The sequence below is a fragment of the Balaenoptera musculus genome, chromosome 1, assembly GCF_009873245.2.
Source record: "Balaenoptera musculus isolate JJ_BM4_2016_0621 chromosome 1, mBalMus1.pri.v3, whole genome shotgun sequence".
Taxonomy (NCBI): domain Eukaryota; kingdom Metazoa; phylum Chordata; class Mammalia; order Artiodactyla; family Balaenopteridae; genus Balaenoptera; species Balaenoptera musculus.
In genome coordinates, this window is record NC_045785.1 from 18,113,268 (window position 1) to 18,135,903 (window position 22,636).

At 39.3% G+C, this 22,636-nt stretch overlaps 1 protein-coding gene across 6 annotated transcripts in view; it reads right to left on the reverse strand.

The window, feature by feature from the left end:
* HNRNPR (heterogeneous nuclear ribonucleoprotein R) overlaps positions 1–12,913 on the reverse strand; it is a 34,239-nt gene extending 21,326 nt beyond the window's left edge. For 2 of the 6 annotated variants that reach the window (XM_036854060.1, XM_036854058.1), the window contains exons 1-5: positions 12,757–12,913; positions 9,380–9,545; positions 7,012–7,130; positions 6,352–6,459; positions 4,085–4,198 (exon numbers count right to left, since the gene is read on the reverse strand). In XM_036854060.1, coding sequence (XP_036709955.1) covers positions 4,085–4,198; positions 6,352–6,459; positions 7,012–7,130; positions 9,380–9,536 — 498 coding nt within the window. In that variant the 5' untranslated portion in view covers positions 9,537–9,545; positions 12,757–12,913. Of the gene's footprint in view, positions 1–4,084; positions 4,199–6,351; positions 6,460–7,011; positions 7,131–9,379; positions 9,549–12,756 lie in introns of all 6 variants that reach the window. The other 4 variants (XM_036854063.1, XM_036854062.1, XM_036854059.1 and 1 more) reach the window with 3 other exon arrangements.
* Positions 12,914–22,636: the final 9,723 nt, after the last annotated feature.

Below are 22,636 nucleotides of genomic sequence, written 5' to 3' on the forward strand. Positions count from 1 at the left end.
ATTTTATGAGATGATGGACGCCCACTAAACTTAGTGTGGTCATCATTTCATGATGTATGTAAGTGAAACCATTATGCTGTACACCTTAAGTTTATATAGTGCTGTATGTGAAGTATTTCTCAATAAAACTGGAAGAAAAAGGAAAAAAAAAGGATACAAAGACACTATAACCAGACTAAGTCTGAGAGCCAAGGCACACTAAAAAAAAAAAACGCATTTCAAAATTGATACTTATCATTCTTGTGTATTTCTCATCTCAAGGTCAATGCTTAGCAACTATGTCCATTAATGAGTACTCACTTATAGGGTTAATTTAGAGTAGATTTTCATTTATTTATTTATTTATGGCTGCATTGGGTCTTCGTTGCTGTGCTTGGGCTTTCTTTAGTTGCGGTGAGCAGGGGCTATTCTTCGTTGCAGTGCGCGGGCTTACTGTGGTGGCTTCTCTTGTTGCAGAACACGGGCTCTAGGTACGCGGGCTTCAGTAGTTGTGGCTCTTGGGCTCTGGAGTTGCTCCACGGCATGTGGAATCTTCCCAGACCAGGGCTTGAACCCGTGTCCCCTGCACTGGCAGGCAGATTCTTAACCAATGCACCACCAGGGAAGCCCTTTACAGTAGCTTTTATCCAAAGATAAAACCTCGTAGTCTTCTCATAGCTTAATTTTAATAATGTCAGTCTCATGCACTGACCCTAATTTCAACTTCCTCAGTCAAGAGCTAATAATAATTTTGGGGGACTTCCCTGGTGGTCCGGTGGTTAAGAATCCGCCTTCAGCAGTGGTTAAGAATCTGCCTGCCAATGCAGGGGACACGGGTTCGAGCCCTGGTCTGGGAAGATCCCACATGCTGCGGAGCAACTAAGCCCGTGAGCCACAACTACTGAGCCTGCGCGTCTGGAGCCTGTGCTCCGCAACAAGAGAGGCCACGACAGTGAGAGGCCCGCGCACCGCGATGAAGAGTGGCCCCCGCTTGCCACAACTAGAGAAAGCCCTCGCACAGAAACGAAGACCCAACACAGCCAAAAATAAACAAATAAATTAAAAAAAAAAAAAAAACAATCCGCCTTCCGATGCAGGGGACATGGGTTCGATACCTGGTCGGGAAACTAAGATCTCACATGCTGTGGAGCAACTAAGCCCGTGCGCCTCAACTAGAGAGCCCAAGTGCCGCAAACTACAGAGTCCACACGCTCTGGAGCCCGCGCACCACAACTAGGAACAGAAAACCCACATGCCACACCTAGAGAGAAGCCCGCGCACTGCAACGAAGAGCCTGAGTGCTGCAACGAAGACCCGACGCAGCCAAAAATAAAAATAAATAAATAAATAAAATAAAACATTAAAAGAAAGAGCTAATAATAATTTTTAGTAACTGTAATGAACCATAAAAGAACAAAAACCCAAACCTTAGAGCATCAATATGACACCAATTAAAACCAATTATGTACTAAACCTATCATCAACCCAGTATGTTAAAAACTTTAATTTTCAAAACATATAGGCCAAATCTCATGAAATCTAAATTTAAGGGAGAAATCCAAACTTTTACACTGCACTCTTATTGCAACAAACTGCTTGACAAGAGTGGCTTAGGCTGGTGATCTCATATAGGGATTTTTGCTGCAACCATATCTGCTGTATGTAATGATATCTAACATACAGAAAAATGCATCTTTCTGCTAAAGAGGGAGTGCAATATAAGAGAATGTATACATATTTTACAATTAGCATACTATTTGTTTCTAACTGGATACTCAAAAGTTTACTCTATTAAATTGTTCAAATACTTTCAGTGAAATCTTAAAGTACTAGCAAACTCCTTCCTTATCTACATAAAGCAAAGATAAAACAAGTTTCCATTAAAGAGCTCATTAATGAAACCAATCTAATAAAAAAAGTTTATTTCTATAATTATGAGATAGATACAACCAACTAATTTTACACCAGGCTATATTCGACATTGTGAAGAACAGAACCATATGATACAAACAATTTTTACTCCTAAGGATTTTATAATTAGTCAAAGAAACAAAACTAAGAAAATGTAGCAATAATTGATAAGGATATCACATGGTATACTACAGATAACTTTTTCAAAATGTATTCTCCTCTTGGAGGTGTTTCAAGCTGCCTCAAGAACAAGAAAAAAGGCAAAGCATCAATTCCATTTTTATTCATTTTATATGAGGGCTTAAGGTAAGGGAAAAAAAAAATCCTGATGCCAGGAACAAAATTTAAAACCATTAGAAAAAAATACATATGGTGTAGGAGTCCCTGTAAGAAAGCTGAACTATATTTCCATATTGTTTAAAAATAAAATATAAATGTAGATTTTAAAGGGTTCACAACATAAATAGAACATTAAAGATAAAGGATGGTGGAGGGGGATTAATGAGAGGACAAAAGTGAGTGAAAGGCTAAAGATATCATTCACTTGTATATTGTTTCAATGACACTTGCTCCTGTAAGGAATGTAGATGGTTTAGAGTCCCAATCCCAACTCTATCAATAATTATATAGCATTAAGTAATTTACAGTAGTTTTTTGAGACTCAAAACAAACATATGTATCTGATACAGGTATCAAAAAAACCAAAAATGCTTAGAGCCCTTTTAATAATGTTAAATATCAAGAAACAGAACATTAACTGTAATAACGTATAAAAGAAGTTCAGGGAACAAAGACGAGTAACTGTAAACATTTACATACAGAGAACATTCTACATACAGAGAACATAATTAGAATTAGCTCTGATATACATCTAAAGTGTTATGTTAAATGGTGATGTCTTTATCTATTCACAAACCAGAAATAATAATCTTTGCTTTTGGCTACCTGAAAAGTTAAGTTTCAGCTTTTAGAAGGGTGCCATTGACAACGTTTGAGTAAAGTTTTAAGATTTCTTAGAATTCTAATATAATATAAGTAGGAGATACATAACAATACCACCTAAATATTTTTTTTTAAATTTATTTATTTATTTATTTTTGGCTGCATTGGGTCTTTGTTACTGTGTGCAAGTTTTCTCTAGTTGCGGCGAGCGGGGGCTACTCTTTGTTGTGGTGGTTTCTCTTGTTGCGGAGCATGGGCTCTAGGCACGGGCTTCAGTAGTTGTGGCACGTGGGCTCAGTAGTTGTGGCGCACGGGCTTACTTGCTCCACTGCATGTGGGATCTTCCCGGACCAGGGCTCGAACCTGTGTCCCCGGCATTGGCAGGCGGATTCTCAACCACTGCGCCACCAGGGGAGCCCCCACCTAAATATTTTAACTGACATCATCACCTAAGGAAGCTACCGCCATCACTTTGTTTTAAAGAAAATCCTATAAGATTATCATTTAACCTAGTTTAAATTTTAAGTTACGAAGTCAGGATTACAGTACTCAAAGAAAAAAACCATAACCAATTATTTGTCAAATACTATGTGCCTACTATACTCCCGGCATTATGCTAGGTACTAAATAGACACCAAACAGAAAAGGTCCGTGCAATAACAGGGCTTACCTTTTGGCACACAGTTTTTTCCATTTAAAGGATGAGAATAGGCTAGCACAAAGGTATATGAAGAGACCTTCATGAAAACACAGATGGAGGACGGATTCCTTCTTTGTTCAAGTATAGACCAATGTGCTCAACCTTTTATCTGATTCTACATCCTTCCCTTGTGCAACCCACTCCCTTCAATAAATCTTTCTGTAAACACTGAGTATCTTCTATGTGATGAAGGGGAGGGTCAAGGAGGGAGGACAAGCACCATTCAAAATTACTGACATAAAACAAAAACAAAAACAGAATAAAGCAATTGTTTCTCCTTAATAACCACACCCCAAGGACCTAAAATGGTGTGTTGTTAGTTGCATAGTTTTAGTAGCCAGTTCCAAAAACTCTACATTCCTTTACAAAGTGTCTGGGTATCTACCAGTCACATGATTATCCCTACTTATGATGGCAGCAAAATACAGATGGATATCCAAAAGAATAATAATAGCTACTCTTTGAAAAAAATCAATGTTTTCCCCCATCATACAATAGGCAGAATTATTTACAAACTGGAAAGATTTTAGCAAACAGCTGAAGAACACTTACTTCTGTTCCAATTCCAGGTTGCATGCCAGAGTACACGCTGTCTGGTGGAGGACCACCATACTTCCTCTGCCCTGTGGTTACATCCAGGGTATAACCAGTCCTCTCAAGCAAGGCCTAAAGATAATTATACATAATTATTTATAGTTGAATATTAAATATCATACACACACAAATCAAAATATAAATCTTTTCCAAAAGGTTCCCTAACATCTTAGGTTATGTATTTTAGTTAGGGGAAAAAAATCACAAAGTTCACACTGGTTCCTCTCACACGTGTTGACTTTTACTTCTCCTTTCCATACACTTAATGGAAGGAGTTGCAGGCAAGTTAAGTCTCCAAGCACACATCACTTTTTTGTTATGAGAACAGAAAAAAGGGGAAAGGATTACTAAAACTTTGACATAAGCTGACCCCAGGCTACCTATTCATACTTATGTACCACAGTATTCCTCATTTTGCACCCCCTCTATGTCAATTAGATTTTTTCCTTATTTGCTCCCTTTACGTAGCATACTTACATCCAGTGACTCTTTTCAAATGAAATGTTCTCTATCCCCTTTAAAGAACATTATGGAAAGGTTGTATTAATTCCAGTGAGGATGCTGGCATTAAAGGATATCAAAGTGATTTGAGTGTCCATATCATACTGACAATAATAAATTCATAATACAACTAACAAAAAAAAAGTTCTCTATCCTTAAAAAAATCAAGTCCTAGCTCTTTTATGCAGCTTCTCTAATTTACTATTTCTCACATCGTCCTACTCTTTCTACTGTACTCAAATAACTTAACCTTTATTTTGTTTAATCCTGTTGTTTTGTACTCCTACTATACCATAAGCTCCATAAAAACCAGACCATTTCTCATACAGCACAGACTCAAAACATCTGGCAATTACCAAATGAATATACTCTCAGGTTTCAAAAAACAAACTATGTTTCCTGATTTCCAACCTTCCTCACAACATTATATTAGGTATTAAGAGGAATCATAGAAAAGAAGATAATGTCCTTGCCCTTAAGGGTTTGTGTTCATATGAAAGGCCTACAGAACAAAGACACATGGAAAAAAAGAAATGGAATCTACCTAGAAAGGAGAATTTTACACTTCAGGTTTTTAAAATCACAGCATGTCAGAGCAGCAAGAGACTTCAGACATCACCAAGTTCAATATTTTCCAAAAATATCTCTGGAGGAACCCCGGGATTCCAGTTACCTTAGATTCTCCATTCTTCTACCTTTGACTATTTTAACCACAGAAATACACGTAATATAGAATACACACAAAACATATTACATATTATACATTACTTGTATAATATGTAATATACACATATTACATATATAATATGCACCTTCTCAAGAGCAAATAGCCAGCTTTAGGGAAATAATACAGATCTATCCAATGAACAGCAATAAGTTTTTTAAAAAACAACCATTACAGCAAATAGAGTTTTCATCTATTAGTTAAAAGATATAAGAATGGGATTGTGCCATTTTACAGATGAGGGAAAAAAGGTACAAAGGAGCTTTATATAAGCTAGTTACATGATAAAAACTATGTTATATTTCTTGTCTAAAACATAGAATTGTACAAACTTCAACATTAAATAAATTAACTATTTCAAACCCAAAAGTCCATCACTGCAGCAAAACATCAATATCCATTTAATCCTTTTACTAAAAGCCCTATATTCACCTTTTAGTTTATCTAAATAATAATAGTAATAATAATAATGGCTCATAGTTACACTGTTCTCGCTACATTCCAGGCATTACTCTAAGCACTTTACCTATCTTAATTCCTTTAACCTTCACACTTCATGAGGTAGGTACTATTATTGTTCCCAGTTTACAAACAAAGAAACTGAAGTAAATAAAAACTGAGAAGGAGGAAAGCAGTTATTAAAACACCTCTTCAGCAAGAGAAAAGACACAAAATACTTGGAAAGAAACTGAAGAGACATGATTGAATCAATCTAAAAAACTATTATTGGAAGTATCAATAAATATGTCATTCATAGCCAAAAGAACAAGGAATAAGGGAGAGTATGTTTAGGAATTTTCACCAAACATATAATTAAATGTCTGCCCCCAAAATTCTTCTTACTTAATTTTCCCTAAATTATCTCATTTCCAAACATTAGTTTTTCTTTTTCTTTTTTTTTTTTACGTGCAATAAAAGCTGTTTCTAGGAAACATGAAAAGAAGCATTTGATCTCATAATTAAATTTAATTTCATTACAACTATCCAAGTCAAGTTTTACCTTGATCTTTGCTTCATCGGGTCCCTTTGTAGACTCTTGCACCTTGCTCCCCTGTTTCTCCCTTTGCCTGTAGGTCTTCATAACTCCACATAAAAATGCACTTTTGTTCTAGAACAGCCAAGTAATTCAATGAAAAAGAATCACCAGGAATTGATGAAGGGTCAAATACATAATTAACTTTAAATTTCAGAAGACCAGAATTTTAACAAAATATTTACTCATTTATTCACTCAACAAATATTTGCAGAGTGGTTGTTACATGCCAAACTGGAGCAGACAGCAGTTAAGACACACAAGACCTCTAGGGAGCTTACCTGCTACACTGGCACAACAGTCTTCCATTGGTTGATATTTAAATGTATCTGGGCTATTTTGCCAGGTATCCTGAATCTATTCCTCCCACCAACATTATTTCCCTCCAAGATAATAAAACAGGATCACATAATCCAAAAATATTACAAAGGAGTGGGGGACTTTTACTTTATGCTTGTGTTTCTGAAAACTCTCTGCCATGTAGATCTTTTTTTCTTTAAGCTAATTTTTTAAAAGAAGCAGAGGTAGTCAGAAACAAAAATACCACTCCTCCACGGGAAAAAAAGTAACAGTAAAATAATTTCAGATCATTAGTTGTTCAAAGACATTTCTGAATAATGACCTTACCTGAACATGTGATAAGTCACTTTCCTTGAACTGCTGTAGTACAGACAGAGCTCCTTCTTCATTAAATTCCCTGAGAGCATCAATGGCTCTTTCATCAAGATCGACATAAGCTACCAATCCTAAAAATTAAATTGAAAAGGGGTAACATTATTGCAACAAAGGGGAAAATCTAAACTGTGTTATCAGTGTTTAATCAAGAATTGTTATATTCAATACTATCACTAACTAAATTTTCATTTAACTATATGCATATAGGCAGCTATACAAATACTATACAGAAAGGTCAAGAGTACAAGTATGAAAACAAAAGATAAAATGTCAACACTTGTAAACATAAATTTCAATCCCCATATCCCCCAAAAAAACAAAAAAATCCTAACCCCATTTCCCACTCCCCAAAACGTTTAAGTTCCGGAACTTAAATCTGATGTACACACTGTACTACAGATTAAGCATTAATATAACAAGTTATGTTAGGGTGATAAGAACACACTGTATTTCCCAAGGAGCAACCTTCAAATTACATGCACTGTTGGAGTTATTGCTAACCACACAAGAAGTGGGGAAAAAAATAAGAGAGAACCTCTTTTACTAAATAATTCTTTCCACTCTCCAAAAAGTGTCACAGGTTTTCCCTCCTTAACACCTAAGATAAAATGAAATTCATCTGTTTATCTGAACATCTATTTTGCTGCAGTCAGAATGTGGAAAGGCATAATTTTAAACTTTTCTATAAATGCCAGTGCAGCTTGATTAATCAATTCTGAAAGTCATATTTTAAGGCATTTTTTTGTTCTTCAGAAGTGTCACAATGAGATTTTAAAAGATGCTGTGGCATTCACAACACTGTCAACAATGACAATTTTTGCAAATGGCATTAAAAGGACTTTACTGTGGACTTAACGAGCAAACTATACAGAAAATATATGCACTGCATTCTATATATATACAGTATATTTAACTGCACACAGAACATTTACTAAGTTTAAGTATAATTTCTTAAGTTTGTTAAATTTTATATTTCTCAATATATTTCAGAATTGATCCAAAGTAAAATGGAAATATTTGGCAGATTAAAACCCCCAAATCCATATGAACTAACATCAAAAGTGACTCCATTTTGGTAAAGCCAAAAAGAACTTTACTCCATAATATATACTGTCACTTGCGAAGTTACTTTTTAAAAAATGTTGCCATGATTTAAGAGCTCAAAATGAGCATGCCTAAATAATTGGAGTTTCCTTACTTGAATAGTCCATATCACCACCTAAAGCCACAACTCAGGATACCCATCAGTCCGTTCTGTCAATCCAACCCTACACCCAAACCATCGGCCTCTTACTAGTAACAGAACACTCTACAAGAGAGTATCTCGAAGCAGATCACTGCCAATTCTCTATGGCAGAATGTCACAGAAAGTTCCTGAGGACTGATTTTCAAATGGGACCATCACCCAGGAGTCATTTTGAGAAGTCATTTTAATGTCTAAAATTATCTTGAGCTTCTCAGATTAAAAAAAAAAAAAATGTTTTAAGGACAAAAAAACCCCAGAAATTTGTTACTACAGTACTTAAGACACATTTGTGAGACAGTTCAATTCTCTCTCCCAGAATCTGGATAGGCACACAAAACACAGAGGAAGAAAGTTTCCATCTATGGTCCCAAAGGGGGAGGACACATTTATTTATGAACAACACTTCCTAAGGGGATATATTTCTCTCCCTCTTTAGAACTTCAAACCACTTACAACCACCATATTAAAATGTTCAAATTTCCTTAAGCACTTAAGCATGGGACTCCTAGATTTAAAAAAAAAAAAAAAAGAAAGAAAAAAAAAAGCAGCTGTTACAAACCAAACACTTCCAAATTACTGAGAGTTGGGGATTTCTGTCTGTTAGAAACTAGACAGGCCACAAACTCTCAAGGAGTCTGACATTTATTATCATTTCAGACAATACACTCTAACTAGTCCTCTTATTATGCCACCTAATCAGACCTAAGCTGTTTTAACAATCACTTTAAGAAGCTAAAGTAGAAAAGTAAAAGCAAAATGATGACTGATTTAGATTAAGAAAAAATGTAAAATTTGATATGCTGAAACATATATATTAATTGATGGTAAATCTAAGACAAATTGATGTACTGTTCTGAAACAACTAAGACTGCATATTCAACACTAAGAAGGCTTGGAAATAATGAAATAAGAATATCAAAGTCAAACCCAATATGCCCTCAATGAAGGGAAAGTAACATTCAGCTCTATATAGATCAGAAACAATAATATTTAACCTTAAAAAAAGTCTATAAAATTCAAAGTGGTTTGCCCTCACTTTCATAACCAGTCAGAAACAAGAAATGTATATTATACCTGTCTGAAATATTTCATCAAGTCTTTCTGCCACCTTCTGTGGGAGGCCTGCCTCTATCAGTGTCTTGTAGTGTTCTGTGTGAGTTACACTGGAAGTATCCATTGGTTCTTCCTCTTCTTTTAACTGTACCGCATTACCATTCACCTGATTAGCCATTTTATTATGCTGCTGGAAAAAATTCAGGAGCTATATTACATTAAGCCAGAAATAACTAGTTTGTAGGACAATGCATGATTTATCTAAACTAATTTGTATACATGCTGCTAATAACTTCTATCAAAATATTATTTTATGATGCCTTTTCTGATGTATCTGACCTAAATTTGCATAATAATTCTGTAAAACCATGGAAAATGTACATGGAAGTGTTATTTAAGGAACTTCATGTACACTAGGTTAAATAAAGCCTTGAATTTACTTAAGGTAGAATCACTGATTAACAAAAGCAGCTGTTGTGTCCTGACGAGCTTATCAACAAATCACCACAAAATCCTAAAAAGCCCCTCAAGCTCTCAATTCTTACACAGTTTTAAAAAGTTTGGTTTAAAAACAGAATGAACACCCACAGACAACTTAAGGTTCAAGGACTTTCAAATTTTCCTAGCTCTGCTTCAAATCCAAGATAGGTGTGAAATAAATGCCCTGCTGTCTCTAGTTCAACATTCTGGTGATTTGGGTTTTCTCCGCCTCACTTAAAACAAAACAAAAAACACAACTTGACATTAATTTTTGTTCTAAAATTAATTTGCTATTCCCATTCACAGATTTAAAAGAAAAAATGACCAGGTTTAAAAGCTAAATGATTGTTTTAAGTCCACATAAAATAAAAAGTGAGCTATAGTTAAGGTTGCTTCTTAAAAAAAAAAAATCATGTGTATACTGAATTTTTCATATCAGTAAAATAAACCTAAAAAACATATTTTAGAACGGATAACTAATTCCTTCCAAATAGTTTCAACAAACATTACCTAATTAGGATAAACTTAGGTCAGATGTCTCAGATTAACCTACCCAAATCATTTTGGGTGTTCAACCTGTATGTAATGCTGAAATGGATCAACTCCCCGAAGAGAGAGATTAAATAATAAAACCATACAAGGCCAGTCTCTATACTACCTCTTCAAAAGACGGAATTAAAGTTAAAGTGCATTTGTCTGTGGTGAAATTATAATGTGATGAAGATAATAAGCACCAGAATAAAGACATTGCAACGAATACTGAAATAAAGGACATGAAGGTGGATTTCAAGGAAAAGCCTACTTTTCTTGATGAAACTCAAGATACCTAGTCAGCTATAAAGAAAATACAAGTTTCCTAAAAAGCACTAAAACCCATACGTAAGATAACCACACCTCCAGACTGCTTATCAAAACACTGTGCAAATGCACCAGGTACAGTTTTCCGACTTAAAACAACTTCATTTCAAAGTCCACCGATATTTAGCTGAAGATAATGAAAAAGGGAAGAAGACCGAGAAGGAGGTAACACAGCGTAGGAAGAGAGCAGAAAGGGTTACTTTGAAAATGGGATAAACAATATCATGACTTCTTATGATTACAAAACATTATTAAGACTTAGTAACCCTCTAATGTCTATACAGACGCAGACTCCGTGGTTAATCGCTGAGTGGATAAATGTTTCTCAAGGCAAGCCTCAAATTCTGATGAACTTGCAAAAACAAAAACATTCAAAACTGGCACTTTTCATCAAGAAACTACTTATAGTGTAAGATGAACAGTTTACTGATTAATACAACCTACTTCTATAAAGATGCATCCTAAAGTCCAAAACATCTTTGTGAACATAGAGTTTTCCATGCTCCCCCACCCCCAAATACGACCATAAGATCATCAGAACTCAAAAGTTCTCCGTATCACAAGACCCTTGCAGTATTGCACCTTGGAATACTATTAGTCACGGAAAGAAAGCAAATTTTTAACAGAAAAGTTCAACGAACATCTGTTAAGGTGGTATTTTTTTTAAGTATGTGTAAAGCAAAAAGACAAGTTGCATATTAAGCACAAGACAGAAATATTTATGACTACCATTCATTGCAAAGGCTCTCTACAAGTTGATTCTGAAATTGTTTGAAATTTACCAAAAAAAGTCTGTAAACTTTAACAACAACAAAAAAGTACAACTATTAGAGTCCAGAAAATAAAACCTTTCGGATCAAGGAACAAGCTCTCTTCAAGCCAAATACAATGTGCTCATTTAAAAAAAGACTTTCATGTCATATGAGACCATTTAAAACTCTTGTGTGTATTCAATATGATGCCACACAGCCAAACCATATTTCTGGATGCAGCAAATACACTAATGTGACTTAAGTCATTTGATCTAAACTTTTTTGCGAAAAGTAGAAATTTAAATAAGGGCTGCTGGGAGATTTGGGAAGTCTGACACTAGCCCCTCTCTGATTTTTTCTGAACATCTCGTGAAAATTCTTCACATTTAAGAGACCGGCTTTAAAAGAACCAACGCAATGAAGACTAATGGTTATCTCATGGCTTAGGAGTGTCAAGCCCTTAACCTACAACTGACTCATGAGACATAAATTCAGCCTCCGGAGGACAGCAAAAATCTGAAACAGGTAGTGTGAAAGGACTGAACCCTTCAAGAGCCCCGTGGCTTCAAGTTTTAAATTTTGGCAATTACGGTTTCTACCGCAGAAAAAAAAGAATCGCCTTTCCAATTTCGTGCGCCTATGACAGTCTTAGAATTAGGTATCTCAGGCGCCGCTCGAAGGCTAAGTTCCATGGCCTCTAGTAGTCATTTTTTCCTTCAAATCTCGACTCGCAGCATGCAGAATGGGGGAGGGGAGGGAGGCTTCCTACACAAACCAGCCTTTTGGCCTCTGCTTCACACAAAAGTTTTCTCCCGGCTCAGGTCACCCGGGGTTTGCATCCCGCCCTCTGCCCACCCCCTCCCCGTGCCGGTCCGGATCATCAACACATCCCACTCGTGGCTAGGCCGGATGAGACGGGAGCGAGACGGCTCCGGCGGGGAGAGGCAATGGGGCCGCGGGCGCCCCAGGCCGCCGGCCCGGCCCGGCCGCGTGGAGCAGCGGGCGGAGGCGGGAAAAGCGCGCCCGGACCGGCAGCCTGCGCGGAGGGCGCCGGGCCGGCCGGACCGCGGGCCGGGGGTTGGAGGGGCGGGGGGAGGATGAGCGAAGGCGAGGAGGCGCCTCGGCTGGGCCAGGCCCTCAACTGAGCGGCCGGACGAGGCTGAAGCCACCACCAGCCCATCCCCACCCCCACCCCGGGGCCTCGGAGCGAAAACGAAACTGGGGACAAGGCGCCGTGCCCCGGCCGGGCCCAGTAGGGTCGGATCGGGGCTCCCGGCCCCTCCCCCCGCGGGCCGGCGCGAGACTCACCGGGGCAGAGCTGGGGCCGGAGGCCGGGCCCGTGAGAATCAGCGCCAGGCGCTTTGAAAACGACTAGAAATGGCGCGCGCGCCACCCCCTCCCCCCCTCATGGACAGAGACGCGATCCCGGCAGCACGCGGGGTTTCCCGGAACTGCTTCCAGGGACTCCGAGCGGCCGGGCAATCACCGCGCGCGGCGGCCTGAGGAGCAGCTCAGATGACCAATAGTAGCGAGAAGAGGCGCACCACGCCGGACGACTTGGGAGCCAATCGATGAAGCCGTCGGCTGAGCCAATGAGGGAACTCAGCGCCGCCGGCTGGGGCGCCTCCGGGGCGGGGGCAGGAACACAAAGGGGTCTGTGGCGAAGCCTCGGGTGGAGGCGAGGCTACGGTGCTCCAGTCCCAGGGTGCCGAGGCTCCTCCCTCTTCGTCTGCCGCCGGCGCGAGGCCGAAAAAGTAGGCCGCCTCCGGAGCCCCGCCCCCTATCGTCCGCACCGGCTTGTTCGGCCGCGGCCCTCCCGCCCCTTGGCTGGCGCCACAGCGCCGGTAATCCCCCCGGGAGCCGCCGCCGCCGGCGTTCGCCCCAGACACGCCCACCGCCACGCGGTCCGGCCTCCCTCTAGGTCGTCTTTTGGGCTCTAGTTAGAACGCGGTTTAAGGATTTGGCTCGTCTGTTTTGTTGGAGAATTTCTTCGTGTAGAAAGTCGTCCCTTGGAACGCTCGGAAAGCTGACTCCCGGGCTCCCTTCCACACATCGTTGGGAGCAGCTCAGAATGTGAGGGAAATCGCTGAAGTGGGCGTTTCTCAAGAGCAATGTTACCTACAAATGACAGAGCAGAGACCTTTCTTCACGGGGTTTGGAGCTAATGAATATTCACAAGGTAGATAGGGCAGATGTATGCATCTATGAAACCAAAGGAGCCGTGCAAGGAAAAGGGCTCATTCCCAAAGGAGACTAATTCCCGTTATTCCTAAGCATTTCTCACCTTCCACCCCTTACTGGCTTGTTCCCTGTCTTGCCTTAGTCCAAACCTATCTCATCCCACGGCCCTTCCTTCCCGACCCCATCTCCACTGCCCCATCCCTCTCGGGAAGTGGAGGAAGCCAAGCGGTGGTCTGCAAGATTTCCAGATAACTTCGAGGATCGTTTAAATTTCCCAGAAGCTATCAACCAAAAATTAATTATGGAAAACCTATGTGCCCGGTACTGGGCTAAACGTCACGGTGAATCCAACTTTTGTATTATGGGGTGTGAAACTTATACAAATGCTGGGATCCTTTAGAAAAATAATATAAAATGATGAATACAAATTTGGGAACAGAGTCTTGGAAGGGCATGGTAAAGGGACTTTGAAGCTTAACCTTTATTTGCTTCACATAAATCTGCTTCTAGCTCGAGGGTTCTTAACCTATTTTGTGCCATTCGACAGTCTGGTAAAAGCTATGGATCTTTTAGGTTTTTAAATGCGTAAAATACGTAGCATTACAAATGTTGAAATACAATCAGGAAATACATTTTTAAAACTCTTGTGACATAGTAATCTTTTTCTTTAAATATTAAATATCAAGATTGTGAAGCAGGTCAAAGAACTATTGAAATGTAAGCAATGAGGAGATATTTCAAGAAATCCCACAACTATAATGTGTATGAAAATATCTGTGATTCCTATTGGTGACAGAGTGAAAAGTACTGCTAATTCTCTGGTTTGTTGCCTACATTCACAATGGGGAAAATGCTTAATTTTGGCAGTATATTAGCGAAAATAAAGTTATTTTTTTCCCTTCCAAGTTGAAGGGCCAGTGAATTCCATTCAGAGATTCTTTTAAGTCCATTTAACACAGGATAAGAACCCCTGGACTGGATACTGTAATTAAAGTGATTCTATCACCCAATATTTTCTGAGATAATATTTCAAATATTCACCCATATGGTCCTCCTAAGTATACTCCACCTTTTCAGACCATATATCTTGATTTTTTTGATTTGGAAAATATGGTCATCTGAGCTTTGCATTTCAAAAACAATTGTGTGTGTGTGCATTCGTGAATGCAATATTATACAGTTATTTGTTGTACACCCTCTACATATAAATCACTGTGTTAAAAGCAGGAAATATAAAATGAATAAAACAATCTCTGTCCTCTGAGAGCTTACATTCTAGCTGACAAGTCAGGACAAGTATACAAATAGATATAATAAAAATGAGTTGCTAGGGAGAGCTCCAGCTATGTCTCTTTTTTTTTTTTTTTTTTAATTTATTTTTGGCTGTGTTGGGTCTTCGTTTCTGTGCGAGGGCTTTCTCTAGTTGCGGCAAGCGGGGGCCACTCTTCATCGCGGTGCGCGGGCCTCTCACTATCGTGGCCTCTCTTGTTGCGGAGCACAGGCTCCAGACACGCGGGCTCAGTAGTTGTGGCACACGGGCCTAGTTGCTCCGCGGCATGTGGGATCTTCCCAGACCAGGGCTCGAACCCGCGTGCCCTGCGTCCCCTGCATTAGCAGGCAAATTCTCAACCACTGCGCCACCAGGGAAGCCCCAGCTATATCTCTTAACCTTTTTTTTTTTTTTTTTTTTTACTAGCTGTACGTTTTTAGTAGATGTTCTTTATTACTTTGAAGAACTTCCCTTTTATTCCTAATTTGTTGAGAGTTTTTTAGAATGGATGTTGGATTTTCCCAAATGTTTTTTGTCTATTGATCATGTGGTTTTTGTCCTTTATTAGTGCAGTAAATGATTTTGGATTTTAAACAAATCTTGTATCCAATTTGTTTTTGAGCTTCTTAGATGTGTAGATTAGTGTTTTCTATTAATTTGGGGATTTTTTTTGGCCATTATTATTTTTTCTTCTTTTTTTTATTTTTATACAGCAGGTTCTTATTAGTCATCAATTTTATACGCATCACTGTATACATGTCAATCCCAATCGCCCAATTCAGCACACCCCCACCCCCACCCCCCCCGGCTTTCCCCCCTTGGTGTCCATACGTTTGTTCTCTACATCTGTGTCTCTATTTCTGCCCTGCAAACCGGTTCATCTGTACCATTTTTCTAGGTTCCACATATATGCATTAATATACGATATTTGTTTTTCTCTTTCTGACTTACATCACTCTGTATGACAGTCTCTAGATCCATCCACATCTCAACAAATGACCCAATTTCATTCCTTTTTATGGCTGAGTAATATTCCATTGTATATATGTACCACTTCTTCTTTATCCATTCGTCTGTCGATGGGCATTTAGGTTGCTTCCATGACCTGGCTATTGTAAATAGCGCTGCAATGAACATTGGGGTGCATGTGTCTTTTTGAATTGTGGTTTTCTCTGGGTATATGCCCAGTAGTGGGATTGCTGGATCATCTGGTAATTTTATTCTTAGTTTTTTAAGGAACCTCCATACTGTTCTCCATGGTGGCTGTATCAGTTTACATTCGCACCAACAGTGCAAGAGGGTTCCCTTTTCTCCACACCCTCTCCAGCATTTGTTGTTTGTAGGTTTTCTGATGAAGCCCATTCTAACTGGTGTGAGGTGATACCTGATTGTAGTTTTGATTTGCATTTCTCTAATAATTAGTGATGTTGAGTAGCTTTTCATGTGCTTCTTGGCCATCTGTATGTCTTCTTTGGAGAAATGTCTATTTAGGTCTTCTGCCCATTTTTGGATTGGGTTGTTTGTTTTTTAATATCAAGCTGCATGAGCTGTTTATATATTTTGGAGATTAATCCTTTGTCCGTTGATTCATTTGCAAATATTTTCTCCCATTCTGAGGGTTGTCTTTTCATCTTGTTTATGGTTTCCTTTGCTGTGCAAAAGCTTTTAAGTTTCATTAGGTCCCATTTGTTTATTTTTGTTTTTATTTCCACTACTCTAGGAGGTGGTTCAAAAAAGATCTTGCTGTGATTTATGTCAAAGAGTGTTCTTCCTATGTTTTCCTCTAAGAGTTTTATAGTGTCCGGTCTTACATTTAGGTCTAGAATCCATTTTGAGTTTATTTTTGTGTATTGTGTTAGGGAGTGTTCTAATTTCATTCTTTTACATGTAGCTGTCCAGCTTTCCCAGCACCACTTATTGAAGAGACTGTCTTTTCTCCATTGTATATCTTTGCCTCCTTTGTCATAGACTAGTTGACCATAGGTGCGTGAGTTTATCCCTGGGCTTTCTATCCTGTTCCGTTGACCTATATTTCTGTTTTTTGTGCCAGTACCATACTGTCTTGATTACTATAGCTTTGTAGTATAGTCTGAAGTCAGGGAGTCTGATTCCTCCAGCTCCGTTTTTTTCCCTCAAGACTGCTTTGGCTATTCGGGGTCTTTTGTGTCTCCATACAAATTTTAAGATTTTTTTGTTCTAGTTCCGTAAAAAGTGCCATTGGTAATTTGATAGGGATTGCATTAAATCTGTAGATTGCTTTGGGTAGTATAGTCATTTTCACAATATTGATTCTTCCAATCCAAGAACATGGTATATCTCTCCATCTGCTTTTATCATCTTTAATTTCTTTCATCAGTGTCTTATAGTTTTCATTGTCATTTGTCGCTAGGTATTTTTTGATTTCCTCTTTGATTTCTTCAGTGATCTCCTGGTTATTTGGTAGCGTAGTGTTTAGCCTCCATGTGTTTGTGTTTTTTACGTTTTTTCCCCCTGTAATTCATTTCTAATCTCATAGCGTTGTGGTCAGAAAAGATGCTTGATATGATTTCAATTTTCTTAAATTTACTGAGGCTTGATTTGTGACCCAAGATGTGATCTATCCTGGAGAATGTTCCATGCGCACTTGAGAAGAAAGTGTAATCTGCTGATTTTGGATGGAATGTCCTATAAATATCAATTAAATCTATCTGGTCTATTGTGTCATTTAAAACTTCTGTTTCCTTATTTATTTTCATTTTGGATGATCTGTCCATTGGTGTAAGTGAGGTGTTAAAGTCCCCCACTATTATTGTGTTACTGTCGATTTCCTCTTTTACAGCTGTTAGCAGTTGCCTTATGTATTGAGGTGCTCCTATGTTGGGTGCATATATATTTATAATTGTTATATCTTCTTCTTGGATTGATCCCTTGATCATTATGTAGTGTCCTTCCTTGTCTCTTGTAACATTCTTTATTTTAAAGTCTATTTTATCTGATATGAGTATTGCTACTCCAGCTTTCTTTTGATTTCCATTCGCATGGAATATCTCTTTCCATCCCCTCACTTTCAGTCTGTATGTGTCCCTAGGTCTGAAGCGGGTCTCTTGTAGACAGCATATATATGGGTCTTGTTTTTGTATCCATTCAGCAAGCCTGTGTCTTTTGGTTGGAGCGTTTAATCCATTCACGTTTAAGGTAATTATCGATATGTATGTTCCTATGACCATTTTCTTAATTGTTTTGGGTTTGTTTTTGAAGGTCCTTTTCTTCTCTTGTGTTTCCCACTTAGAGAAGTTCCTTTAGCATTTGTTGTAGACCTGGTTTGGTGGTGCTGAATTCTCTTAGCTTTTGCTTGTCTGTAAAGCTTTTGATTTCTCCATCGAATCTGAATGAGATCCTTGCCGGGTAGAGTAATCTTGGTTGTAGGTTCTTCCCGTTCATCACTTTAAATATGTCATGCCACTCCCTTCTGGCTTGTAGAGTTTCTGCTGAGAAATCAGCTGTTAACCTTATGGGAGTTCCCTTGTATGTTATTTGTCGTTTTTCCCTTGCTGCTTTCAATAATTTTTCTTTGTCTTTAGTTTTTGCCAATTTGATTACTGTGTGTCTCGGTGTGTTTCTCCTTGGGTTTATCCTGTATGGGACTCGCTGCGCTTCCTGGACTTGGGTGGCTATTTCCTTCCCCATGTGAGGGAAGTTTTCGACTATAATCTCTTCAGATATTTTCTCTGGTCCTTTCTCTCTCTCTTCTCCTTCTGGGACCTGTATAATGTGAATGTTGTTGCGTTTAATGTTGTCCCAGAGGTCTCTTAGGCTGTCTCCATTTCTTTTCATTTTTTTTTTTCTTTATTCTGCTCTGCAGCAGTGAATTCCACCATTCTGTCTTCCAGGTCACTTATCCGTTCTTCTGCCTCAGTTATTCTGCTATTGATTCCTTCTAGTGTAGTTTTCATTTCAGTTATTGTATTGTTCATCTCTGTTTGTTTGTTCTTTAATTCTTCTAGGTCTCTGTTAAACATTTCTTGCATCTTCTCGGTCTTTGCCTCCATTGTTTTTCCGAGGTCCTGAATTATTTTCACTATCATTATTCTGAATTCTTTTTCTGGAAGGTTGCCTATCTCCACTTCATTTAGTTGTTTTTCTGGGGTTTTATCTTGTTCCTTCATCTGGTATATAGCCCTCTGCCTTTTCATCTTGTCTATCTTTCTGTGAATGTGGTTTTTGTTCCACAGGCTGCAGGATTGTAGTTCTTCTTGCTTCTGCTGTCTGCCCTCTGGTGGATGAGGCTATCTAAGAGGCTTGTGCAGGTTTCCTGATGGGAGGGACTGGTGGTGGGTAGCTATCTCTAACCTTTTAAGATGAGGTAACACAGCACAGCGAGAGTCCACAGCCCTGCCCTGTGACAGACCAAATCTGTGGTCTGACTGGTATGTCAATGAACAATATGCTTTTGCTTCTTAAAACAATTACAGGGCACCAGAATATTCAAACTGAAGCTTTGACTTTTACCACTTACAACCTGAACTAACAAAGAATGTTTAAAATTACCAAACCTTTTTATTGGATCCTTAGATTAATCTTCATCTTGCTTGTCCCTTTCATGATTCTAAAAGAAACAGTCTATTCCTCAGACTCCAAACAAGATTACATCAATTCAGCCTCTTCAAATTGCCTTCACTTGCTACTAACAAGGTTAAGCCATCTCAGACACAGTTCAAAGTCACACACTAGGGAAAGGAAAAAAGAAATAATATAGAGGGACTTCCCTGGTGGTCCAGCGGTAAAGGATCTGCCTTACAATGCAGGGGACGCGGGTTCGATCCCTGGTCAGGGAACTAAGATTCCACACGCTGCGGGCCAATTAAGCCCGCGCGCCACAACTACTGAGCTCACACGCCTCAACTAGAGCCTGCGTGCGGTAAACTACAGAGTCCACGTGCTCTGGAACCCACGCGCCACAACTAGAGAAGAGAAAACCTGCACGCCACAACTAGAGAGAAGCCCGCACTGCAAGGAAAGATCCTGCATGCCTCAGCGAAGATCCCGCGTGCTGCAACTAAGACCCAACGCAGCCAAAAATAAAATAAATAAATAAATAATAAATGTCTTTATTTACCATTTTCCAAAATGGTAGTGCTCCAATCAAGACTGGCCAGAGCTGAACACTGTCTCTCATTTTTACCTCCTAGGATTATGCTTCTTTTAAAAAATAAATTGCCATATGGGTGGCTTGCAATAGCTTGTAGTCAACTTACCCCAAGGCCCGCTTTATCATCATTTTTGTGTGCCTGCTCTATCATCATTTTTGCATTTTTTCTTTTGAAGATTATCCTAGCTGGCCCAATGAGTTCCCTTCTAATTCTCAAATTCATCAAGCTGTTTTAAAATGGAAAGAGTGTTTCTTCATCTTAGTGACACAACGTTTTAAACAATAATCACTACCATTTATGGAGCTCTTACTATGTGTCCAGTGTTTTACAAATGCTGTTGCTGATCCTCTCATGAAATCTTAAAGGCTAGTAATATTATCCCATTTTATTGAAGAAACAAGGCTCAGGGAGGTTAAAACATTTGCTCAAAGCCACACAGGTGAACAAAGACTCAAACCGAGTTTTGAGCTACTTCATCAAGCTCCTTTTCTTTTCTTTTTTTTTTTCCCTTTTCAATTAAAGTCTTAGTATTGGCAGATTCTTCATTTGTAGAGGTAGACATTTTTACCGGTCAAAAAGCCATCATTGTCAATCTGATGAATAAGTTAGAAAATACTGTTTAGAGCCCAAAGCAAACTGTGATATAAGATAATGAGAACATTTTCCTTATGTGCTTTGCAAATCGGCTTTGCAATGCAGTTTGAACATGTTCTGAGAAATGACAGTATCTAAGAACAAAACTGTGGCCTCACAAGGTCTCAACATTGAGCAACAACCGTTTGGGTAGCTTTGTTAGAAAAGAAAACATCCCATGGAGATTATACCTACATAGACTTCATAATACTAGTTAACGTTTTAAAGCATTTGCCATGCTATCTCATTTAATGCTCACAATATATGAGGCAAGTACCAAAAGGTATCATCTCCCTTTTGCAGATGAAGAAACTAATTCCCAGGTCAGAGTTGAGACTCAGACTCTGATGTAACTCCAAATTCCAGTCTCATAATCATTATGGTACACAGCCAGAAGAGATGAATGAAACCCAATAAAGTTAAACTTTTGTCTTTTTAAGGCTTCATATTTCCAAACCTGAAGTTGGTAGTCTCTGAATTTGAAATTATTTTTGTCCTTTTTTAAAAAATGAGTTCTCTGCTCTCCTTGGGTTCTGTTGAGGGAATATAGAAAAAGTGGGGGGGGGAAGTGAAAAGAAAGTTAGCAAAATGAGCTCTCCTTTCCAACCTTCCATTTCCTCAATCAAACTCAGGAAAACAAGAATTGGACTTCCCTGGTGGCGCAGTGGTTAAGAATCCACCTGCCGGGCTTCCCTGGTGGCGCAGTGGTTGGGAGTCTGCCTGCTAATGCAGGGGACACGGGTTCGAGCCCTGGTCTGGGAAGATCCCACATGCCACGGAGCGGCTGGGCCCGTGAGCCACAACTACTGAGCCTGCGCGTCTGGGGCCTGTGCCCCGCAACGGGAGGGGCCGCGATAGTGAAAGGCCCGCGCACCGCGATGAAGAGCGGTCCCCGCACCGCGATGAAGAGTGGCCCCCACTTGCCTCAACTAGAGAAAGCCCTCGCATGAACCGAAGACCCAACACAGCCAAAAATAAAATAAAATAAATAAATAAATAAAGTAGCTATAAAAAGAATCCACCTGCCAATGCAGGGGACAGGGGTTCGAGCCCTGGTACAGGAAGATCCCACATGCTGCGGAGCAACTAAGCCCGTGAGCCACAACTACTGAGCCTGTGCTCTAGAGCCCATGTGCCACAACTACTGAAGCCTGCAAGCCTAGAGCCCGTGCTCCACAATGAGAAGCCACCGAAATGAGAAGCCCGCCCACCAGAACGAAGAGTAGCCCCCGCTCACGGCAACTAGAGAAAGCCCACGCGCAGCAACGGAGACCCAGCGCAGCCAAAAATAAATAAATAAATTTAATTTTAAAAAAATAGAAAGAAAGAAAACAAGAATCAGGAATTCCCTGATGGTCCAGTGATTAGGACTCCGCGCTTCCACTGCAGAGGGCAGGGGTTTGATCCCTGGTTGGGGAACTAAGATCCCGCATAACACGTGGTGTGGCAACAACAACAAAAAAAAAGAATCAACTTTCAAGTTCAATTAGGTTTGTTAAGTCCAATTTAACAGTGATGAACACTTGGTCTTTGGAAGAATTTAACATCGCATTTTCCCGCTTAGCAACAGCAGGATTCCCTGGAGACTCACCATCAGCACCTTGGTGCATCTACCCACTAACACTGAACTCTGCAGCCGTTAAAGAGACTGGCACAGGCGGTGGCAGCAGCTGCCACCTAAATTCCAGAAATCAAATTCTAGGAGACTGTTGAACATAATATTTGGTCCACTGAGTTTTAATTATTTTAAGGCTTCCCTATAGGCAGACAGAAGAGTTATGTGTGACAAACCTTAGGAAGTGTTACTGTAAGCTTTTAACCAAAATCCAGTAGAATTCTACGATTATTACCCATATACCAATATACATGTTATATTGTTACACAAATCAGATTTAACAGGGATTGTGAGTCCTGCTCCCTCAGTATAACTTACTTATGTTTGTTTTGTTTTGAAAGTGCAATAAAATAGTAAGAA